The 22,310-nt window shown below is 36.3% G+C and overlaps 1 protein-coding gene and 1 long non-coding RNA gene across 6 annotated transcripts in view; one reads left to right on the top strand and one right to left on the bottom strand.

Moving 5' to 3' along the window:
* The window catches only part of slc35a3b (solute carrier family 35 member A3b), a 63,370-nt gene that overhangs the window by 35,506 nt on the left and 5,554 nt on the right, over positions 1 to 22,310 (bottom strand). For 2 of the 5 annotated variants that reach the window (XM_087239421.1, XM_087239423.1), the window contains exons 1-2: positions 4,906 to 4,975; positions 1,733 to 1,982 (exon numbers count right to left, since the gene is read on the bottom strand). In XM_087239421.1, coding sequence (XP_087095547.1) covers positions 1,733 to 1,982; positions 4,906 to 4,920 — 265 coding nt within the window. In that variant the 5' untranslated portion in view covers positions 4,921 to 4,975. 5 annotated transcript variants of the gene reach the window in all.
* LOC147846214 (uncharacterized) lies at positions 6,723 to 9,485 on the top strand. The gene is made up of 6 exons (XR_015478254.1): positions 6,723 to 6,770; positions 7,091 to 7,184; positions 8,109 to 8,236; positions 8,415 to 8,490; positions 8,803 to 8,845; positions 8,943 to 9,485. It is a non-coding gene; the product is annotated as an uncharacterized LOC147846214 (long non-coding RNA).

The following is a 22,310-nucleotide window of genomic DNA, read 5'->3' as shown; positions in this document are numbered from 1 at the left end:
CGCTCGGAGGGTGTGGGGGATAAGGGGGGCGCGGGGCACCCTTATGACCCTAGGGGCCCGTCCGCTACACCACTGACTGTAACATAAAAAAGGGGAATTAATTTCCAAATTGCAAATTATTTCACAAGATGACTTCATTTGTAAAACAATCATAGTTTTACATTGATTAGGATGATTTTGGGATGATTGGAATGTGCATTTGCATAAAATATACTAAATTATATAAAGGTATTTACATATAAAGCACAGGTAATAATGAAATTAACTGCTTTTTATGATTTTCTGTGGAGTCTAACAGTATTGGGCAACAGAAATTCGATAACCAAATGTTAAATAACATTGAACAGTTTTCATTGTATAAATAATAAACAAATTTTATAATTTCTTGTGCCTAAATGGTTTATTTCGCTTGAAATCACAGGCCTCAATAACACATCCCAAAAAAATCGTTCACACTAGTGATGGGAAGTTCGGATCATTTTACTGATTCGGATCATCAAGATGAACGAATCTTTTTTCGAGTCATTTCGTTCATTTGGTTCAATTGGTTCAATTTGCCAAAATATTATTAAAATGTTACGAATTGCTTCCAAACACATCTACAACTAGCCCAAAAGGTTGATCACACGACAAATAAGTCATAAATAGAATATAAGGAGAAAATAATAATTCAATGTTTAACTGCTCTTTTGTCTATAAAGGCATTGTTGCCTCTTTGCTCAGCTCACCTCTTCATGTCTTCAAATGTCAGTGGTTTATTCACATTACACTAACAGTTACATTTAATTTGAATCAATGCAAAAGTCTAAGCCGATAGGAGCCATGATCGTTCGTTGTTCACGTGACAGAATGACTCAAACCCGAGGACTCGAGAGATGAACGGTTAAATTCTTTTTCCGGCTCTAAACGCTTATGATTGGCTTCTGCCAATGTGATGAAGACTTGAAATTAACGATACTACCTGCACAAATGTGCGCACGCGCGGATGAACGAATCACTCCCTAAGAGGACTCGTAGTTCCCGAGTCATATTTAAGATTCGTTTAAAATGATTGAATCACTAGTTCACACTGTTAGAGTTAAACTTTGTACGGACTCCACAAATCATGCGTTTAGAACTTGTGTGTATGAACTTGGGAATATGATCCCAATCTGAGATTGTAGATCCTGTGATGTGACTATTGAAGATTTGCGATATCAGTGCGGAAATGATATATTGAGCAGCCCTATATGGGGTAGCAAAATTGTAGTAATGTGAATCTGGACCATAAAACCCGTCTTGCTGCACAGCTTTGAGAATAGTCAAAAACACACGGTGTGAGTCAAAATTATTTATTTTTATTTGATCCCAAAAATCATTACAATAATAAGTAAAGATCATGTTGAATAAAGGCATATTGTCCTTTATCAAAACCTCATTTTTGATTAATAATATGCATTTTGTTAATTTTAAAAAGGATTTTCTCAATATTTGGATTTCGATTTTTTTAACACGTCAGATTCTAGATTTTTCAACGACACTGTCCTATACTAACAAACAAACATCGTAGAAAAGATGATTTGTTGAGCTTTCAGGTGACGTATAAATCTCAATTTCCAAAAATGGACACTTACTGTATGACTGGTTTTGTGATCCAGGCTCACAGCTGTACTTGTAACTCTTCATTACAGACATCGCTTTTCTCAAACATTAAAAGTTTTCAGCTCAATGACGCATAAAAACACAAACTCACTGTGATCTCTGAAGACAAGCAGAATGCAAGCAACAATCTTAAGAAGTTCAGCACACACCACAGCAGATGATGCCAAGTAGAGGGGTTCTTCTGTGTGCAAGGTACGGGAATAACGCATTGTCAGCACCAAGGAGGTGGTCTGGAACACCAGCACCCCCAGAGAGGCATACTTCAGTCGGGATGAGGTGGAGATACTGGAGGCCTCTGCTGAGCCAGAGACAGAGGACAGGGACGAGTGCCCCTGTTTAGTCTAATAGAGAGAAAGACGTCACAGAGAGCAGAATGACAACATTAGACATAGTATTAGGAAACATCTAAACTTATATTTCATATATTCATCATTCATTTTCTTATCGGCTTTACTAATCTGGGGTCGCCACAGCAGAATGAACAACTTATCCAGCATGTTTTACGCAGCGGATGCCTTTTCAGCTGCAACCCATCACTGGGAAACAACCATACACACTCATACACAACGGCCAATTTAGCTTACCCAATTCACCTGTACCACATGTCTTTGGACTTTGGGGGAAACCGGAGCACCCGGAGGAATTCCACACGAACACGGGGAGAACATTCAAACTCCACACAGAAATGCCAACTGACCCAGCCGAGGCTCGAACCAGCGACCTTCTTTCTGTGAGAAGACCATGCTACCCATTGCGGCACTGTGAAGACTATTATTTAAAACTGTTCAACTTCTTAAAAAGTATTTTATGTGTATCGATTCTTTATAATTGTTTAATGTAATTAAAAATACATTACAAGCTGTGAAACGCGGTTACAATAAAAAAAAAAAAACATTCTTTTTTAAAATATATTTAAAATGTCAATTATTTCTGAGAAGAAACAAAAATTATTTTCAGTATCACTACAGTCTTGATTATCACTTGATCTTCAGAAATCATCACGGCATGTTGATTTATTCATTGTCTTTTCGGCCTAGTCCCTTTTATTAATCCTGGGTAGCCACAGTGGAATGAACCGCCAACTTATCCAGCACGTTTTTACACAGCGGATGCCCTTCCAGCCGCAACCCATCTCTGGGAAAAATCCACACACACTCATTCACACTCATACACTACGGACAATTCAGCCTACCCAATTCATCACAGCATGTTAAATTCTGGAAACTAATTTTTTTTTAACTGATGTTCTTGTGATGAACATACACATTAAAAGAACACCTTATAAACCTTTTGTAATACTTTACAGGTCTTCACTGTCTGTTCAAATCAACCAGTTAATCCTAAATAAAGTTACTAATTTTACCACTTTCAAAAAATAAAGTATTCCTAAACAATTTAAACATTAGTGGATAATAAAAATATAAAAAAGGAACTGGCAAATAATACTGAGACAAATATTTTTTGATTGTAAGTATTCAACTTTTGCTGTAACGGTGTTTCCCCCCACAGTCCAAAGATATGTGGTATAGCTACACTGTCCATAGTGTATCTGTATGTGTGTGAATGAATGTGTAAGGATGTTTCCCAGTGATGGGTTACAGCTGGAAGGGCATCCGTTGCATAAAACATATGCTGGATAAGTTAGTGGTTCATTCCGCTGTGCCAACTCCAGATTATTAAAGGGACTAAACCGAAAAGAAAATGAATGAATAAATATACATTTTTTTAATCAAATAAAAATGTCAGATTCAGAAAGATAAATTTGAATAAATCACAAATGAACAAATAAAGCATATATTATGTCCACCATTGCTGCATAACTGTTCAATTTAATTTAAAATCCAGGAAAAGCACTATCGCTGAGAAAAGAAAAAATATATATTTTCAGTATCACCATACAGTCTTCATTGTCACTTCATCTTCAGAAATCATTGAGGTATGTTAATTTGTGCTAAAAACAAACATGTTTTATATTTAATGTTCTTTTAATGACCAGAAACTTTAAAAGAACCCCATTCATTGAAAATTTAATCCTTTTGTAATACTTTTTCTTCACTGTCGGTTTAGATCAACGAGATAATACTTAAAGTTATCAATTTTAACACTTTCAAAAAAATAAAGTATTTATAAACATAAACAACTTAAACATTGGTGAATATTTAAAAACATAAAAAAAGGAACTGCCAAATAACACTAAGACAAAAAAAAATGTATTTTAAGTTTACAACTTTTGGCATAAGGGTGTTTCCCCCACAGTCCAAAGATATGTGGTATAGCTAAACTGTCCGTAGTGTATGTGAATGAGTGTGTATGGATGGTTCCCAGTGATGGGTTACAGCTGGAAGGGCATCTGCTGCGTAAAACATATGCTGAATAAGTTGGTGGTTCATTCCGCTGTGGCAACCCCAGATTAATAAAGGGACTAAGCCAAAAAGAAAATGAATGAATGAATATACTTTTTTTTTTTAAATCAAATAAAAGCGTCAGATTCAGAAAGATAAATTTGAATAAATCACAAAAGAACAAATAAAGCATGTCCACCATTGCTGCATAACTGTTAAATTTAAATAATAACCCAGTAAAAGCTCTATTTCTGGGGAAAAGAAAAATATATATTTTTAGCATTACTATACAGTCTTCATTGTCACCTAATCTTCACAAATCATTAGGGTATGTTTACTTGTGCTAAAAACAAACATGTTTTATAAATAATGTTACTTTTAATCAACCAAAACTTTAAAAGTGTATAATCCTTTTGTAATGTGTATTCACTGTCGGTTCAGATCAATCAGTTATTGATGAATAAAGTTATTAATTTTAATACTTTCAAAAAATAAAGTAATTACTAAACAAAAAATTAGAACATTAATGTTTTTTTTTACAAATATAAAAAATATATAGCTGCCAAATAACACTAACGTTAAGACAATTTAATTTCGATTTTAAAAATGAAACTTTTTAAAAACACAGTAAAGCAACCGTTTAAAATTATTTTAATAATTTAGTTCTCAGAATAAACCAGTAACTCGTCAATTCATTTACAATTGATCTGGAATGCCTTTAAAAGATTATTAGACTTCGTCTAACATTAACAATAATGTTCATACTTGACATTACAAAGCAAATCTGCCTTTTACAGTGAGAAAACGACAGCAACTCTTAGCACTCATACATATTCATACACACATTCAGTATCATGCATCGAGAATCCACGTATTAAAATTAACGGTCACCAGCTCTCACGGATCAGTAATCTTCACTCACCCCAGTTAAACTCATTTTATCGGTGCCATTGCTGTCTTTGCAACGTTTCCAAAAGCCTTCCACGTAAAGTAGCTAAATACCTGCTCGAAAAGTTGCTAAATGGCTCTACATGATGTCACGCGCTAATTAGCATATACGTTGCGTCACGGCGTCGAATCACCACTTGCATAATTTTTGCTTCTCTTGTCAGACAACGCTGCCCGTTAATATGATATGCAGTCTCTACCAAATTTCTGCTCTGCGTTGTAAAAATACAGCTTCATTAACACAACGTTAGCTGAAATATCAAACACATGAGACTATTCAGTTATATTAACGTATGGAATAATAATAACAGAGACAGAACAGAAAAAAAAAAATTCCAAAATCTGCCCCTTTTAGTAAATCAAAACATAAAAAGAGCTAAATACATTCAAAACTAAGCAAAAATAGGCTACCTCCTTGTTAAAAATACTTAGTTTAGTTTTTTTTTTCAAGAAGGTACTAGAAGTTACAGTATCCTATAGTGCAGATATTGAATGTTTGCATTACAATAATCACCACTAAAGTGAAAAACGTTTTTCAAAATTCTCCAAAATGGTTTCTGTTCAATAGTTTTAGTACATTTTTAATGAAAGACGGTGATTCACTTTAAACGTTGGCACTGTAGTTTTTAGTAAAGCTCAATAAGAAGCCAACCTGAGCCACTCCCAGTGGCACACACACATACACACATACAGCCGGATGGAACAAGGATGTGAAATTGTGTTGTAATCCTATCTACAATACAGTTCTGCTTTCACAATCAAAAACACTATTTATTCAACAGCAGGTGGTAGAAGCACTGTGAAAAAAATCAACGAAATGTCAAAGTCAAAGAAAAAAAAAAGAGGTTAAAATTCATTTGAAGGTAAATACCTTTACATCAGTGCAAATAAGACTTGGCAAACACATGGCTTGGGTGTGATTGAGAAAGCTGAAGCACACACAGAGCACACAGACTGCCTTATGCAGCGATCAGCCTCGCGGTGAGAAGGACAAGCTCCACAATTCTCCTCTGTGTGCAGGAGTACGACAACTCAACAGCTCCTGGCCCTGCCTTCCCCTGCAGCCTACAAACTCGGAGACCAGGTTCTGGCCAGACACCAAATACAGGCTATTTTCGCTCCTGACAGAGCCACAGTCTTCTGACTGGGCTAATGGCTGATTTCCTGGGGAGCTGATAAATGGATAAAGGCCATTTCATTGTATATATCATTATTGTGGTAATGTTCAGACATATTTGGTACATGATGCACATCATTTACTACCCTCCCCTTCATTTAAATCAGTGATCCTCAATCTATTCATTATATATATATATATATATATATATATATATATATATATATATATATATATATATATATATATATATATATATATATATATATATATATATATATACATATATATACATACACACACACACACACACACACACACAAACATTTATATATATATGTAAATATAAATATATATATATATATATATATATATATATATATATATATATATATATATATATATATATATATATATATATATATATATGTATATATAAATGTGTGTGTGTGTGTGTGTGTGTATATATATATATATACACAGCAAATTCATCAGAGTTAAATTTTCGGTGTTGAAGCATTTCAGAGTAAAGTGTTGACGTTAAAGAGTTATATTTTGATAAATGAATATAATAAGAGTTAGAATTGATTTTATTCAGTGCGAAATCAAGGAGTTAACTTTTCAACACTTGGTGGTGTTATTTCCAACATCCGGGAATTCATGCAGCCCCAGTCACTGAAGAATTTTCCAGACGCCATTTTCCAGGTTTAGAACAGCAACTGGTGAGTCAAACTACCTAAATGTTGGTATTTTACTGACTTTCTTTAAGGAAATACAGTTGTAAACATATTGTTGAGTTAATAACTTTAGAATGGAGTGACAATTTTAATCTTCTGCGGTTCATTCATGGTCGTTTGTGTATCTAGCTTAACTGCATTACTATTGACTTCTTTTCAAGAATGTTTTTATATGTGCTCACGCATTCATAGTGCATAAAAACATCAAATGTACATGTTTAACACATTTCTGTCACGCTTAATGCCATTTTGTGCGTTGTTACCCATCTGTAAAATAAAATCGACACTTCTCCTTTAATTCAAAGCAAACTAGCGAGGGAATCCCCGGAGCAGCCTAGCCTACTCTGCCCGGATGCTAACGGTTTCCATACGCTCTGGAGAGTTTCTAAAACATATCTGGTGAGTAAATGAACATATGCTTACTTTTAAAAGGCTTCCTGACTAAAACATATGATTGTTTGTTATTCGTGTATGTTAATTTGGTTATTTTAAACACCGCGGCCCTTTTAAACTAGTTCATTCGTGGCCGTCCATATACCGTTAGTCCATAGACTCGCATGACAACGTACGCTTGAATTATATTAAGTGTTGACAACCATTAAAGTCGGAATGTTAACATTAATGTCTTTAAATGACCGCGTTTGCACTCAGACATTAAACGTTACAGAAGTCTCCCGGAAGTTGCGGGACTAACGTTAACGTTATCCCGCAAATGCACAGAGATTCCCAGATGCCCAAGTAGATGCCCGCAAATGAATGATAATCTCCCGGAAATCGAGCGTCTCCCGCCCGGTCATTAAACACTTTGCACACCCCTCTCCACCGCATCCCTCCCAGCTCTTCAGGTAACGTTACGTCGTGCGCAAGTCACCCCCACCGTTCTTAAGGTACGTCGTGCGCAACTCGCCCCACCGCTCTTCAGGTACTCATCTCTCCCGCAAATCAACTCTGTATCCCCCGAAAATGACTTTTCCCAACTCGGGCTGTCTGACGTTTGTAAGTTAGGCTATTTCTGTAGTCAGGAACATCTTAGTCAAGCTTTTTCTCCCGCATGATATTGTGCTTAAAACTATAGGCTAAACTTAAAGACAATTTAGTGCGTTGTAAACAGCCACCTGTCTGTAAAATTAATCAACTGATTCATATTTGAGCAGCCTAATGATGATACAGGTTTGATTTGTAGATTTATTATCAATAATCAACATCTGAATCAAAAGATATCTGAAAAAGTGTGAGGCATACTTTGTGATGTTCATCTCTCTTTTTTAATCTGAAGGTTATGCATATGTGTTAGATACTAATTTTTTGTTGTTTTTTTAACAGCTACAGTTTTCCATACAATAACACAAGACCCTGTGACGATTGGCTGATTAGAGACGGATGGTGTATTTCCAGAGTTGGTGAAATGACCAAGCACACCTTCTTGGTCATATGTGGTGATAATAATGAAGGTATGTTTGATAAAGTTCTGTATTTGTTTCACTAGCTGAGAGGGTATTAGAGCATTAAAGAATAACGAATGACATGAAGGTGATAAGTTTTGTATTGTGGGTGAACTCACTTAAATAATGTTTTGCTCTTTGCTTTGTGCTTTGCACTTTTCCTCTTCTGCTTATCCTAATATTTTAGATTATATTTGGACCTGAAACATCTGCTGGACTCCAGGAAAGGTGGCGTCAATACTGGACTTGAAAGGGCCTAACTGGTAAAGAAACACGCATGCACACACACACACACAAACACACACACACGCGCACACGCTTACAGAAAACTGTAAGTTTATGAATATTTTTTACACTGTGGCCAATATTTTGGGGAAGTCAGCATCACTAAATGATATAAAAGATTTTAAGCTCCTCTAAATTTTGCTCCAAGTGTTGTGTTAAATTCAGGATTCTGGACAGACAGCTGCCTGTTTTTCCAGTTCTAGCCATAGTGGTTAAACTAATTGTTTTTGGAGATCCAACAGTGATATATGTGTTTTTTCTACTTTTCCATATCCTGTCACATCAACCAGCTGGGAGAGTCAAGTTGTGGATCATCATGAAGATTTTCAAAAGGTGAGTTTAGATTTCTTGAATGTTTTATTTACTTTAAATGTTCTTTTAAATATATAATAGAATTTGATTGCAATTTGTTTTTAAACATTTTTCTTAGTCATGCTGGAGTCTTGAAGAGTTCTTAGATGAGCTTCACCCTATATCCGTGCATCAAGAACCACCAGACGAGCGATCAGCAGCTACTACATCGTCATGGATAAAAAGGTCATCCTGTGGCTGGGAAGCACTTCATTCACAGGACATGCTTGATGAGATTTCCTAGCTCCAGTTTGTTTTCACACAAGTTTACAGCATTTATACCTTCATTTAAACTGCTGTGTTTGATATGGAGGACCAAGGAAACACCCGAAGTGAAAGATTTGCACGCCAAGTTGTTTAAAATGTAATTTCACAAGAAAACTATGAGTTCAGAAGTAAACTATGAGTGACGATATATTGAACTTTCAAATTGCTCTGATGAAACATCAAGTTTGGACCAAATGACTCAAACAGCCTTTTTGAGCACTGGTCATACATATCTTGTTGATACTGTCTGTACTAATAAAAGATTTAAAGCATATTTGACATTGTTGCATTTTAAAAACTGAATGAATTGTTGAAGTGGTGAATGTTTTCAAATAAAATGTTTTTTATTTTATAATTTACAGTCTATTTGACCTTTTTACCATATTTACACTCAAGAGAGTTGAATAAAATAAATATATTACACCAGGCGGTGTTAAATATAGTTACATTTTTTAACTCTGCCCAGAGTTAAAATTAACCCTTACTTCGGTGTCAATGTGCCAACCCTTTTGAAAGTGTTGATTTAACTTTGTTTTGAGTGGACCCCATGAGACACTTTCAAAGTGTTGAAATTAACTCCCATAGAGTTGTTTTGGGTTCCCATATTTTGCTGTGTATATATATATATATATATATATATATATATATATATATATATATATATATATATATATATATATATATATATATATATTCAATAATATAATGTAAATAATAAAAGATAAGATATATATTCGTAATGAAATCTTGTGGTGCCCTGTTATTTGCAGATAATGATGTTCTGTTGGCTTCATCGAACATGGACCTTTAGCATGCACTGGAGCGGTTTTTGTGACGTAGTTGGCATGAGAAACAGCACCTCCAAGTCAGAGGCCATGGTGCTCCATCGAAAAAAAGGTGGTTTGCCATCTCCAAGTTGGAAGAAAGTCGTTACCCCAGGTGGAAGAGTTCAAGTATCTTGGGGTTTTGTTCATGAGTGAGGAAAGAATGAAACTTGAGATTGACAGGCGGATTGGTGCAGCAGCAGCAGTAATGCGGTCGATGTACCGGTCTGTTGTGGTAAAGTAGGAGCTGAGCTGAAAGGCAAAGCACTCGATTTACCAGTCAATCTTTGTTCCTACTCTCACCTATGGTCATGAGCTTTGAGTCATGATCCAAAGAACGAGATCTCAAATACAAGTGGCCGAAATGAGTTTCCTTCAAAGAGTGGCAGGGCACACCCTTATAGATAGGGTGAGGAGCTTGGAGTAAAGCCGTTTCTCCTCCACATCAAGAGAGGTCAGCTGGGGTGGCTCGAGTATCTGTTTCGGATGCCACCTGGACGCCTACCTAGGAAGGCGTTCCAGGCATGTCTAACCGAAAGGAGGCCTCTGGGAAGACCCAGGACGCGATGGAGGGACTGTGTCTCTCCTAAGACTGCTGCCTCTGCAACCCAGCCCCGAAAAAGCGGTTGAAAATTAATGAATGAATGAATAAATGAATTGATTCATGAATGTATGAATGATTGAATGAATGAATGAATGAATGAATGAATTGATGGGTTAATGAATGAATGAATGAATTGATTAATGAATGAATGAATGAATGAATGAATGAATGAATTGATTAATGAATAAATGAATGAATGAATGAATTGATTAATGAATGAATGAATTGATTAATGAATGAATGAATGAATGAATGAATGAATTGATTAATGAATGAATGAATGAATGAATGAATGAATTGATTAATGAATGAATGAATTGATTAATGAATGAATGGATTAATGAATGAATGAATGAATGAATGAATGAATTGATTAATGAATGAATGAATAAATGAATGACTGAATGAATGAATTGATTAATGAATGAATGAATGAATGAATTGATAGATTAATGAATGAATGAATTGATGAATGAATGAATGAATGAATTGATTAATGAATAAATGAATGAATTAATGAACTGATTAATGAATGAATGAATGAATGAATAAATGAGTGAATTGATGGATTAATGGATGAATGAATGAATGAATGAATGAATTGATTAACGAATGAATGATTAAATGAATGAATGAATTGATTAATTAATTCATAATTAATTAATATATTCATAATATAATAATGCTTTGTTTTTGGTCAAAATTGCATTGGGTCAAATATGAACAAACCCAACCATTGGGTTAATTTACATTTATGTACATTTATTAACCCAGTTTTTCAGTTTGTCCATATTTCACCTAACGTTGAGTTAAAAGAACCCAGCATTTTTTTTTTAAATGAAGGAATAAAATGTAATTGTTTTTAAAAAATAATTAAATGTTTGATGATTCAATCAGAGCAATTAATTCTTTATTCCTCAAGATGGCAGTGTTTGACACGCAAAGGCCAGCATGTCTCCATATTTTATTATTATTATTTTTTGGCTCACTCATTACAAGAGATATCAAAAAAAAAGAACAGTAAAACTTAAAATGGCTTAAATGCAGAGCAATATAAGCACTACTGTCAATCAATGGTGGTCACCGGCAATCAAAATACTAATTTTGAAGATGCTGAGTGGAAATTAGAGCACTGACGAGACTGTGAAAATGAGCCGTTTGCTAAATGTACTGGGGAAATGAGCTCTGACAAATAGCACTGACTCAAAATAACACTGGTCAAACCCTTTCAAGCTCCAAAAGGTAATAAAATCTGATTTATTTTATGTTTTTGCAATTGACAATAAAGCAGGAAGCATCACTTTTGATACTGCAATTTCATGCTCCCAAATTTGTGCAAACCAAGTAGGGTTATAAACTAAATTAGAACACAATTATGTGTCATTAACAAACTAAACTGCTGGTAACTTTAAAACTATAACCTTCCTCTAGGAGATGTCATATGTCAGACTTGTGCCTGACTTAGGCAGAAAAAAACCTTACAATTAAAAGGTTCTATCTGACATTTTTGTCAAATTGAGTTGTTGACATTCTTATTAAATGACATCTTATTTACATTATGGGATGTTTTTTTCATGAGTTGTTTACATTTCAAAACTTTTTATTTAAAAAACAAATGCTACACACATACTGTTTGCTATGGAATGCAAAAACTTTGAAGCTCAATACTCAAAATCATTGAGAACGCAGAAAAAAACATATAATTCCAATGTGACGATCTGTTGCTGTCAAACATGATTACTTCAAAGAGTCATGCGTCTAGATCGAGGTCATGCTCCCACCTAAAAGTATGTTTTATTATTTCTAAAATATATATTGTATGTAATTTTGAAGTTGTGACTGCTGCATTTTGTTAAGATATTTGATATTTTAGTATTTTATTTTAAAATACATTTTCCAACCCTGAGCTTTTATGCCACGGATTAATCTAAATCTCATTGAATTCAATGCGAATAACCAAAATTCCATAATAAAAAACGTTTTATAAGCAATAAAATTCAAACTGTAACATCAATCCTTCTCACATTAAAGATAAAAACACATCATTTACACTATTTTAAAACAATTTAATAGTTATTTTCAACACCAATGACTCTCCCTAAAAGAAAAAAACAAACAAACATATAATGCATTAAAACTTTTGATCAAAGCATCTGTAAAAGAAATATATATTATAATGTAAATGATGGTTTTATGGAAGTGAAAACTAAGATTAACTAACATAATTAAATACCTTTTTTATTCTGCATCTATTAACTATAAAATTAGAGGGTTAAATTGAACCAAGAACATGAAAATATATAGTCCATTTATATATGGAAATAAATTCAATTATTTCCTCAACATTCTACGGGGCGAAGCAGTGGCGCAGTAGGTAGTGCTGTCGCCTCACAAGAAGGTCGCTGGGTCGCTGGTTCGAGCCTTGGCTCAGTTGGCATTTTTGTGTGGAGTTTGCATGTTCTCCCTGCATTCGCATGGGTTTCCTCCGGGTGCTCCGGTTTCCCCACAGTCCAAAGACATGTGGTACAGGTGAATTGGGTAGGCGTGTTAGGTGTGTGTGTGTGTGTGAATGAGTGTGTATAGATGTTTCCCAGAGATGGGTTGCGGCTGGAAGGGCAACTGCTGTGTTAAAACGTGTTGGATAAGTTGGCGGTTCATTCCGCTGTGGTGACCCCGGATTAATAAATGGACTAATATATATATATATATATTATAAATATATATATATATATATATATATATATATATATATATATATATATATATATATATATATATATATATATATATATATATATATATATATATTATTTAGTCCATATATAGTGGACTAAAACATATATAGTCCATATATATATTTATTTTAAATCATAGTTTAAATAGTGTTTTTTAGAACTCAAATTGACTTAAGAGTTTATAAAATCATATTACAATGGTCATTTTTATATTGACATGTCACCTTCGACATGTATCAGAATCTCTAAACTGGAAGCATCAATGTGACTGTTCCAAATCCATGTGTACTGTAACTGTTAAGTAAGGTGGTTCAAAATGGTAAGGGATATTTGTTAGTATAAGTGATTTTTTTTGCATGATGTTAAAGGGCACCTATGATGGACAGAACTGTATGTAGGTATAGTGTGTCCACAGTCATATTGTGGAGAGATAAACAAAATAAGGCCCAATCCCAATTCTTTTTTTTACCCCTACCCGTTCCCCTTCCCTTTGGCCCTTTCAACCGAGGGTTAAGAGGAAGAGCTTCAAAATTTACCCCTAAGAATTGGGACAGCACTACAACACCCGCACATGTCATCATACGTCATCGCCATCTCTTGCTTAATAAGAGATCAGACATTGGCAACTGCTGTAGTGAATCCAGTTGTGCTATTTTTTGATATTAATCTTCAGGAAATGACTGAAGGTGTATATTATGTTATTATAACGATCTAATGTGGCAATAAGCTCGTTATACTGTGCATTTACACAGTGGCCATATTCATCAATGTAAACACACCAAAAACAGCATTAACATTATAGCAGACACTGTAAAAAGCTCATTGACAGCCACTAAACTTTCTGACAAGGTATTCCAGTGTCATCGAGTGTCAGAATGTTGTGGGACTGCTGTACAGAAGTTATTATTGGGGATTATAGATTGCAAAATTTAGCTTCATTATAGCGTTTTTTTTTTAAAGCATGATGGTAAAACACAAACGTGGTTATAAATATGTCAAAACATGTGTTTGTTTGTTGTAAAAATTCATACTAATGACAAAAAATGCTAATTTGTGGATCTCCGGGTGCAGCTGTGGCTGGTGAATTCTGGGAATTTTTTCTCTCCCTAGGTGAGAAAGTGTGGTCCTGAAAAATCTTCGTTTGAAGGGGTGTATACCCCTTGCCCTTGGCTCTGCCTTCGAGCTAAAGAGAATTGGGACACCACTACCCCTTCACGGGCACGCGCAAAACGAGGGGTAGGGGTAAGGGATATTGGGCCTAAGTCTTCTTTTTTATTTCCTGAAGTTAAAATAGCATCCAAATTCCTTCCATTTTGAGGCCCACCTCAACGTGACGTAGGAGTGCGGTTTCCCAACCCACCAAATTGACTGACAGCCGCGTATTACATATTAACAAGACAGGATGTGCGCAAAGCAGGGATTAAAAGATCTGTTCAACTCTCTGTGATCATCAATCATCATCAAATGTGATCAAGAACCAGTAATAACGCGTATAGACCTTGTTCTTAGAATGCAAAATCCCACATTATGCTTTGCGTGTATGCGCAGGGAGAATGCTAAGAACTTCCGGTCGGCAGCTGATACATTAAAACAATCCCATTTGGACAGCTTTGAAACAATAATTTTAATCTATTTTATTTACTTTTAAAGTCTTTGAACTAATACTGTTACAGCGCCACCTCCTGGACTGATCATTTAAAAGAATGTGATCTAATACCCTCGTTGTCTGATGGTATCTTGTGCTGTTTAAATGACGTGTCCTGTACTGTCCCACTAACACTGATTGATTAAGTGTCACAAAGTAAAAATAAAGTGGCATTTTGAAATGACAGAAAACACAAACCATGGTAAACTACACAACACAGTATCACTAAACGAAACATAAACGGCTCCCGATTAGAATCAACATGCAAATCATCAGTATGTGACGCATACATTTATACATACGACAGAATTCACGAGTTGTTCTTGTTATTCTTCCCCTTTAAGAGTTTTGAGCTGGAAGTGACGGTGTGGGTTTCCCCTTTAAGTGTGGTGAGAGAGAAAAATAAAGCGATCGGTTCACAAAGTTTTCATCCCGAGTTTGATGTCTCTTCTTTTTATTTTCTTTCTTTCTTTATTTCCACTGGGGTTGAAAGAACTGCCAGTACCTTTTGAGCCAAAAACACCTGACCCTCTGGGGTTGAATACATTGCCGGTACTTCATGAACCTAAGCCTCCTGACCCACTGGAGTTTAATGAACTGCCAGTGCATCTTGAATCTAAGCCTCCTGACCCACTGTGGGTGTATGACACGTCTATGCCTGCTGAACCCAAACCTCCAGACATACCACAGCTCCACTCTTCAGGCCTTCCGAAGCTCCATGCTCCAGGCCCTCCGCAGCTCCACTCTCCAGGCGTTCTGCAGCTATATGCTCCAGTTCCTCCACAACTCCATTTTCCAGGCCCTCTGCAGCTCCATGCTCCAGGCCCTCCACAGCTCCACTCTCCAGGCCTTCTGCAGCTACATGCTCCAGCTTCTCCACAGTCCCACTTTCCAGGCCCTCCGCAGCTCCATGCTCCAGGCCCTCTACAGCTCCAGGCCTTCCGCAACTCCAACCTCCAGGCCTTTCTCAGCTCCACGATCCAGGCCCTCCGCAGCTCCATGCTCCATTCTCTCCGCAGCTCCACTCTCCAGGCAGCTCTATGCTACAGATCTTCCCCAACTCCACAATCCAAATCTTCTGCAGCTCCGCACTCCAGGTCCTCCACAACTCCATGCTCCAGGTACACCTCCACTGCATGGTCCTGGCCCTCCATCCCTCCCCCTGTACCGCCTCCGCTCCACCTCTCGCCTGAACTGTATTAGGAGCGTCTGGAAGCTGCTCCTTAGAGAGGGGGCTCTGTCACGATCACCAGCCATCTTTACTCCTTAGATCGTTGGAAAACATGCAATATCACTAATGGACTACAAAACAGCCATTTCATGGACTACAACTTCATACATGCACTCCGCTCACACACACACACATGTTCTGAATCCTGACTGATTACACACACACCGAAGGATTGTCAAGGACTGATTACACACACTATTTAAGCACCACATACACTCATTCCAGTTGCTGAGTCTTGTTAACATCTAGTGACATTACAAAGCGTTTACTTAGTATAGTTTTTCCGTGTTTATACCCTCGCCTTGTTAGTCTGTTTATCCCTGCCTGCCGCCTACCATCTGACCTCTTGCCGGTTACTTTGACTACGTTTTTGGATTGCCTGTATACATCTGTTTGCCCCTGTATTGACCACTGCTCACATGACCTTGCTATTAAACCTGCATGTGGATCCGCACCTCTGTTGTCAGTGTCACTCCCCGGGTTACAAGTATAGAGCTCTCATGCTCCATACTATGTATATTTTGAAGGACGACTGCGTTGACTGATTGTATGCCTGCTTTAAACAAACTATACATTTCGAGAATGAAGCGCAGCCGCGGCTGGAAAACAGTGTTTTAATGCATCGCTCGTCACTTCAGGAGGAGGTGTGAATTAATTTAGCTAAACTGCAACATGGTCATCTTGCGGAAATATTACCAACGATCCATCAGGTAATGTTTTCCCCTCTCTCTCTCTGTTGGTAAAGCGCTGTCAACAAATATTTTTCCCCTATATCCCATAATGCACAGCGCATCGGCCTACGGCAGCTGGATTAGTCCAAAAGGTGCAGTACTTTTTGCGGTTGGACCTATTTTAGTACGGATCATATTCTCCCCATAAACGAACTGCTCCAGGGTTCGTTTGAAAGTGTACCGAGTCTTGATACGCTTATTTGGTCCGCTTTTGGTGCGCACTCGAGTACGATTGCTGCATTCTCACCTGCCCAAACGAACCGCACCAAAAGGGAAAACGAACTCTGGTGCGATTCAGTCGAACTAAATAAGGCAGGTGTGAAAGCACCCTAAGTGAACATGGAAAACCATGAGCTTGGCTAAACTAAAATAATTATAGAGAACAATAATCAGTTATATTTATTATAATGGCCTTGACCTCTGATTAGAAATAATATTACCTTTAACTCAAGGGTGTACAACTAAGGGGACTAATCAAAAATACCTAAGAATCAACAAGCATAGGAGCAGCCATCTAAAAGTTTTAGTCAATTACCTCTGTTTATTAATCAAGACTGACGAGAGTGTGACCACGAGGGATGCCACCAGCCGAGGCGATTCCTCTGAGCGACATGAGCAACCGAATGAACAAATGTAATAGTTACAAAAGAAAAGAGAAAAGGTTCAAACATTCATCTAAATTATATATTAATATAATCCACCTAATGTTATATGATTGGAGTCCAATAAAATGAAAGATAAATATATTAATATTCTAAACCACCTCATATTAAAATTGGAGTCTGATTTGAGGTAAAGTTAAACTGAAACAACATTGTGCACTGGAAAGGCCGAACACGCAGTGAATCTTCATCCACCAGTGGACACCTTCATTGGGCCAACTTGGTGGACCTTATAATAGTTTTACAAATTGCCTGTACTTGCTAGAAATCTTTTTTTTATGTTAAAGTTTTTCACATTTAATATACCTCTTAAAGCCAGACACTAAACAAATGTAACTTTTTAGTGGGGTGGGTGATGTAGGGGGATCTCTAATTGTATATATAACGTCAAATGAGGTTTACAATATAGTTTTATCTTTACATTTTGGACATATCTTCTCGTGTACTCATTTTCATTAACTTTTAAGGATTTATTAATTTTAGTTTTTTTAAGACCAAGTGATTTTAAATGAAGTTTCAGGAGCACGTGATATGATTGAGCACAGCTGGCCACTCAATTGTAATCAGTAATAATCCAATCCGAGTGATCCTAGCCTACTATAAATGGATCACTTTCTAACCTTTTTCCTTTATCTTCATTTCGGAAGAATCCCCCCTTCCACCCCATCTCCTCCTTTTTCTCCCCTTTCAAAAGGGGGAACTATCGAGACCTTCCTGATCTCGGATCCTCTGATATGCTTATTGACCGGGCGGGAGCCCTGGGCTCAAATATCTCCGAGCTCAGGGTTCTCTCCCAGGACAGCATGCCAAACCTGCTATAATGCTAAGCATATCTAAGTGTGAACTCTTGAAAATATAATTAAATGACTTTTCTAATTTTTTTGTTGGGATACTCTTTTAAAACTGGAAGCATTAATGACTTATTTTGGGATATATATATATATATATATATATATATATATATATATATATATATATATATATATATATATATATATATATATATATACATACACACACACACATACACACACACACACACACACACACACAGTTGAAGTCAAAATTAATAGCCCCTCTGTTTACTTTTTTTTCCCAATTTCTGTTTAGCGGAGAGCAGATTTTTTTTCAACACATTTCTAAATATTAATATTACTAAATAATACTAAATATTTTCAAGACACTTCTATACAGCTTAAAGTGACATTTAAATGTTTAACTAGGATAATTAGGTTAACAGCATAGGGTATTAAGGCAAGTTATTGTATAACGATGGTTTGTTTTGTAGACAGTTGAAAAAGATAACCTAAAGGGGCTGATAATTTTGTCCTTAAAATAGTTCATAAAAAAATTAAACTGCTTTTATTCTAGCCAACATAAAGCAAATAAGACTTTCTCTAAAAGAAAAAACATTATCAGACATACTGTGAAAATTCCCTTGCTCTGTTAAACAGCATTTGGGAAACATAAAAAAATAAATAAAATTCAAAGGGTGGGTAAAAATTTTGACTTCAACTGTATATGTATTGTCCTGAGAAAGGGACAAGACAGGGATCATTTCAAACTGAACAAACATCAGCCTGCGGTTAAACACTCTTTCTTAATTCACACAAACAACAAAGGGAATTTAGCATAGAGATACTGTTCAGTCTACTCGTGTATGTCCTGACAGGTTGGACAGCATTTCTGGTTATCTATGTTTAAAAAAAGATTAGTTACAGTAACTGCACAACTGGAACCTGACAGTGCAGTTTGAGTACCTGCATTTAACTCTGATAAGTCTGATAAGAGGTTTAAATTTCCAAAATAACAACAACCCTCTTCACATTTCGTCACCTTGGAATTATAAGGTTTTATCTGCGTTCTGAATGATTTTGAGATATTGAGTTTCAAAGTTGTTGCTTTCCATAGCAAACATTTTTTTTTTTTAAGTATTAAAATGTAAACAACTTATACAAAAACATCCCATAATGTAAATAAGTTGTCATTAAATAAGAATAAGTGAATAACTCAATTTTGACAAAAATGTCAGATAGAACCTTATAATTCAAAGGTGACAATTTATTTGAGAGATAGCTGAATATTCAACTGGAAAAATAATTAGTCACAGGTAATGATGATAGAGTGTTAGATGCAAACTATTATTTTCCTGACTTTGTAAACAACAAAACATCTGTTATTCACAGTCTACTTCATACCTCTGGTAATTAAATAAGAAGAGAGTTTCTAGGAGGAGCGGAAATGTGTGGAGTTTGCATGTTCTCCCAGTATTCGCACGGTGTTTCCTCCTGGTGCTCTGGTTTTTCCCACAGTACAAAGACATGTGATATTGGTTAATTGGATAAAGTAATTGGCCTTGGTTTATGAGAGTTAAACATGGCCAGAAACTAGGGGATCGATCAGTTAGATGAAATGTCAGTGAGAGTGAGGCCTTCTAGTTAAAGGCCTTTATTCCTTTTTACTAAATACTTTTATTCTAAATTGTAGAACCAGAGTACAGGACGCAATAAATGAAGCAAACAAGTCATTGTTTAAAAATGAGGTAAGTAGAATAAATTGAGAATATAACAATTCTGAATAGTAGGTGACAGACGACGGAAGAATGACTAAATGTCTTTGTCATGATTGCTGGTTTGCTGGGGTCTCTGACCCTAAATTTAAAGGGTTGCTGGGGTAATGGGTTGCTGGGGACTCTAATCCTAATTAAAGAGTTGCTGGGGACTCTAACCATAAACTTAAACGGTTGCAGGGATAATGGGTTCCTGGGGACTCTAATCCTACTTAAAGAGTTGCTGGGGTAATGGGTTGCTGGGGATTCTAACCCTAAACTTATAGGGTTGCTGGGGAAATGTCTTGCTGGGGACTCTAACCATAGATATATACACTAGATGTCGCCTGGCCTATAGTTGTCTATTGGACGGAATTTGTCAATAGCGCCGCCATCTTGCTACAGGGTAGCGCTCCCTTGAAATGAATGCGGGACCAAGGTACAGTGGAGGACTGTGGCCATCCAAAGCCAGAGATATACACATATACACATATATCTAAGATCAGGAGTTTTCCTGGATGTTAGTGTGTAATTTTTTTTTTCTAATTAAGAAAATTATAATTTTACATCACTTTTCTACATTGATGGATCAGTGAACGCACGGGCATTCCTGACAAAAAGCTTGTGTTTGTGTGTACAGAAATGTACTATTCACCCTCCCTGTTAAATTTAATCTAATCCGTGTCCTGAAACACACCTCCTCTCCTGCTTTCACTTCTCATACTGACGGAGAGAGCGATTAGTTTGTGAATGAATCCCCCGAATGACTCTTTCACTAGCGTTAGCCGACAATAATACAAGTTTCTGGCAGCGCAGCATCTCGTTGTCATATTTCTTTTGCATTGTTTGCTGATTTTATTCAACAAAACTAGCATAAGCCGAGTGTTTAGTGCGAGTTGGAGCTGCTTTGCCTTATGGTGAATGCAGTAAGTGACTGTCATCATCAATAACGTAACCTGATTAGCACAAAAGTTCAGAACATTCAAAAACAGAAAAAAAACTTAATATTACCTATGAAATGTTCTGCCTTTGTGCTTTGTTTTCTTTGTTTGCTCGTTACTACACCCATAGACAGCGCTAAAGTCCCACTTCTTTACGTAATAAGACTGTCTTGACTAGTGCGGTTGAATGACATTTGTCCTGGGAGCACTGTACCAATGTGGCGGCGCTATTGACGCATGCTGAGGGTCCCTATGCGATATCTAGTGTATATATCTATGGACTCTAACCCTAAACTTAAAGGGTGGCTGGGGATTCTAACCCTTAACTTAAAGCGTTGCTGGGGTAATGGGTTGTTGGTACTCTAACCCTAAACTTAAAAGGTTGCTGGGGTAATAGGTTGCTGGGGACTATAACCCTAAATTTAAAGGGTTGCTGGGGACTATAACCCTAAATTTAAAGGGTTGCTGGGGACTATAAGCCTAAATTTAAAGGGTTGCTGGGGACTATGACCCTAAACCCTAAAAAGGTTGCATTTGCACTCACAAAATGGTGGATTCGCTATTTACATGGTGGAATTTGCAATCGCAAATACAGCTTCAGAAAGGAAATGGATCTGCATGTTTAAAATGCATGAGCAGACCATCTCAGGATAAGCAGGAATACTTTCTAATCCTTTCATTTTGAATATATGAAATATTTGTGTGCTGATGTATGTAACAAACAGAGTGAATGCACATTGGGGACCCACCTATAAGTGTATATTACTAAATTATTATATATTGATGTATATTACTGTTGTTTAAATAACAAAATAATTCAATTATTCAGTGTTGCATGGCAAAAATGCATTTGAATATATTTTATCCCCATGTGAGCACAGATGGACGCAAATAAATTTGCTGGCTGAAACTATTAAGAAACACTTGACTTGTGTCATACCAGGCGCCTCATTGTGCTGGGTGTATGTTAGAGCCCATAGTCTTTAAAATGCAGCATAGAAAACATAAAATACATACTAAAAAGGCCTACTTTTACAAATCTCTCCAGTCAAATCTCAAACTCAAATTGGCGGAGGGCCATTGCAGTGACTGACAACTCTTTAACTCTTTAATTTTAACATTCAAGCTCAAGAAGAAAGTGCACACCTGATGATACTGATGAATCTTAGACAACAGACATGACGGTTATATTTCAAACATTCCCTGGTATAGGTTGGTAATGCCATTCACACAGCTTCTGAAATGTATGTGTGTACAGC

This window comes from Danio rerio, chromosome 2, assembly GCF_052040795.2.
Source record: "Danio rerio strain M-AB ecotype USA chromosome 2, GRCz13ab, whole genome shotgun sequence".
NCBI classification, from domain to species: Eukaryota; Metazoa; Chordata; class Actinopteri; order Cypriniformes; family Danionidae; genus Danio; species Danio rerio.
This window is presented reverse-complemented; position numbering and strand designations above follow the sequence as displayed.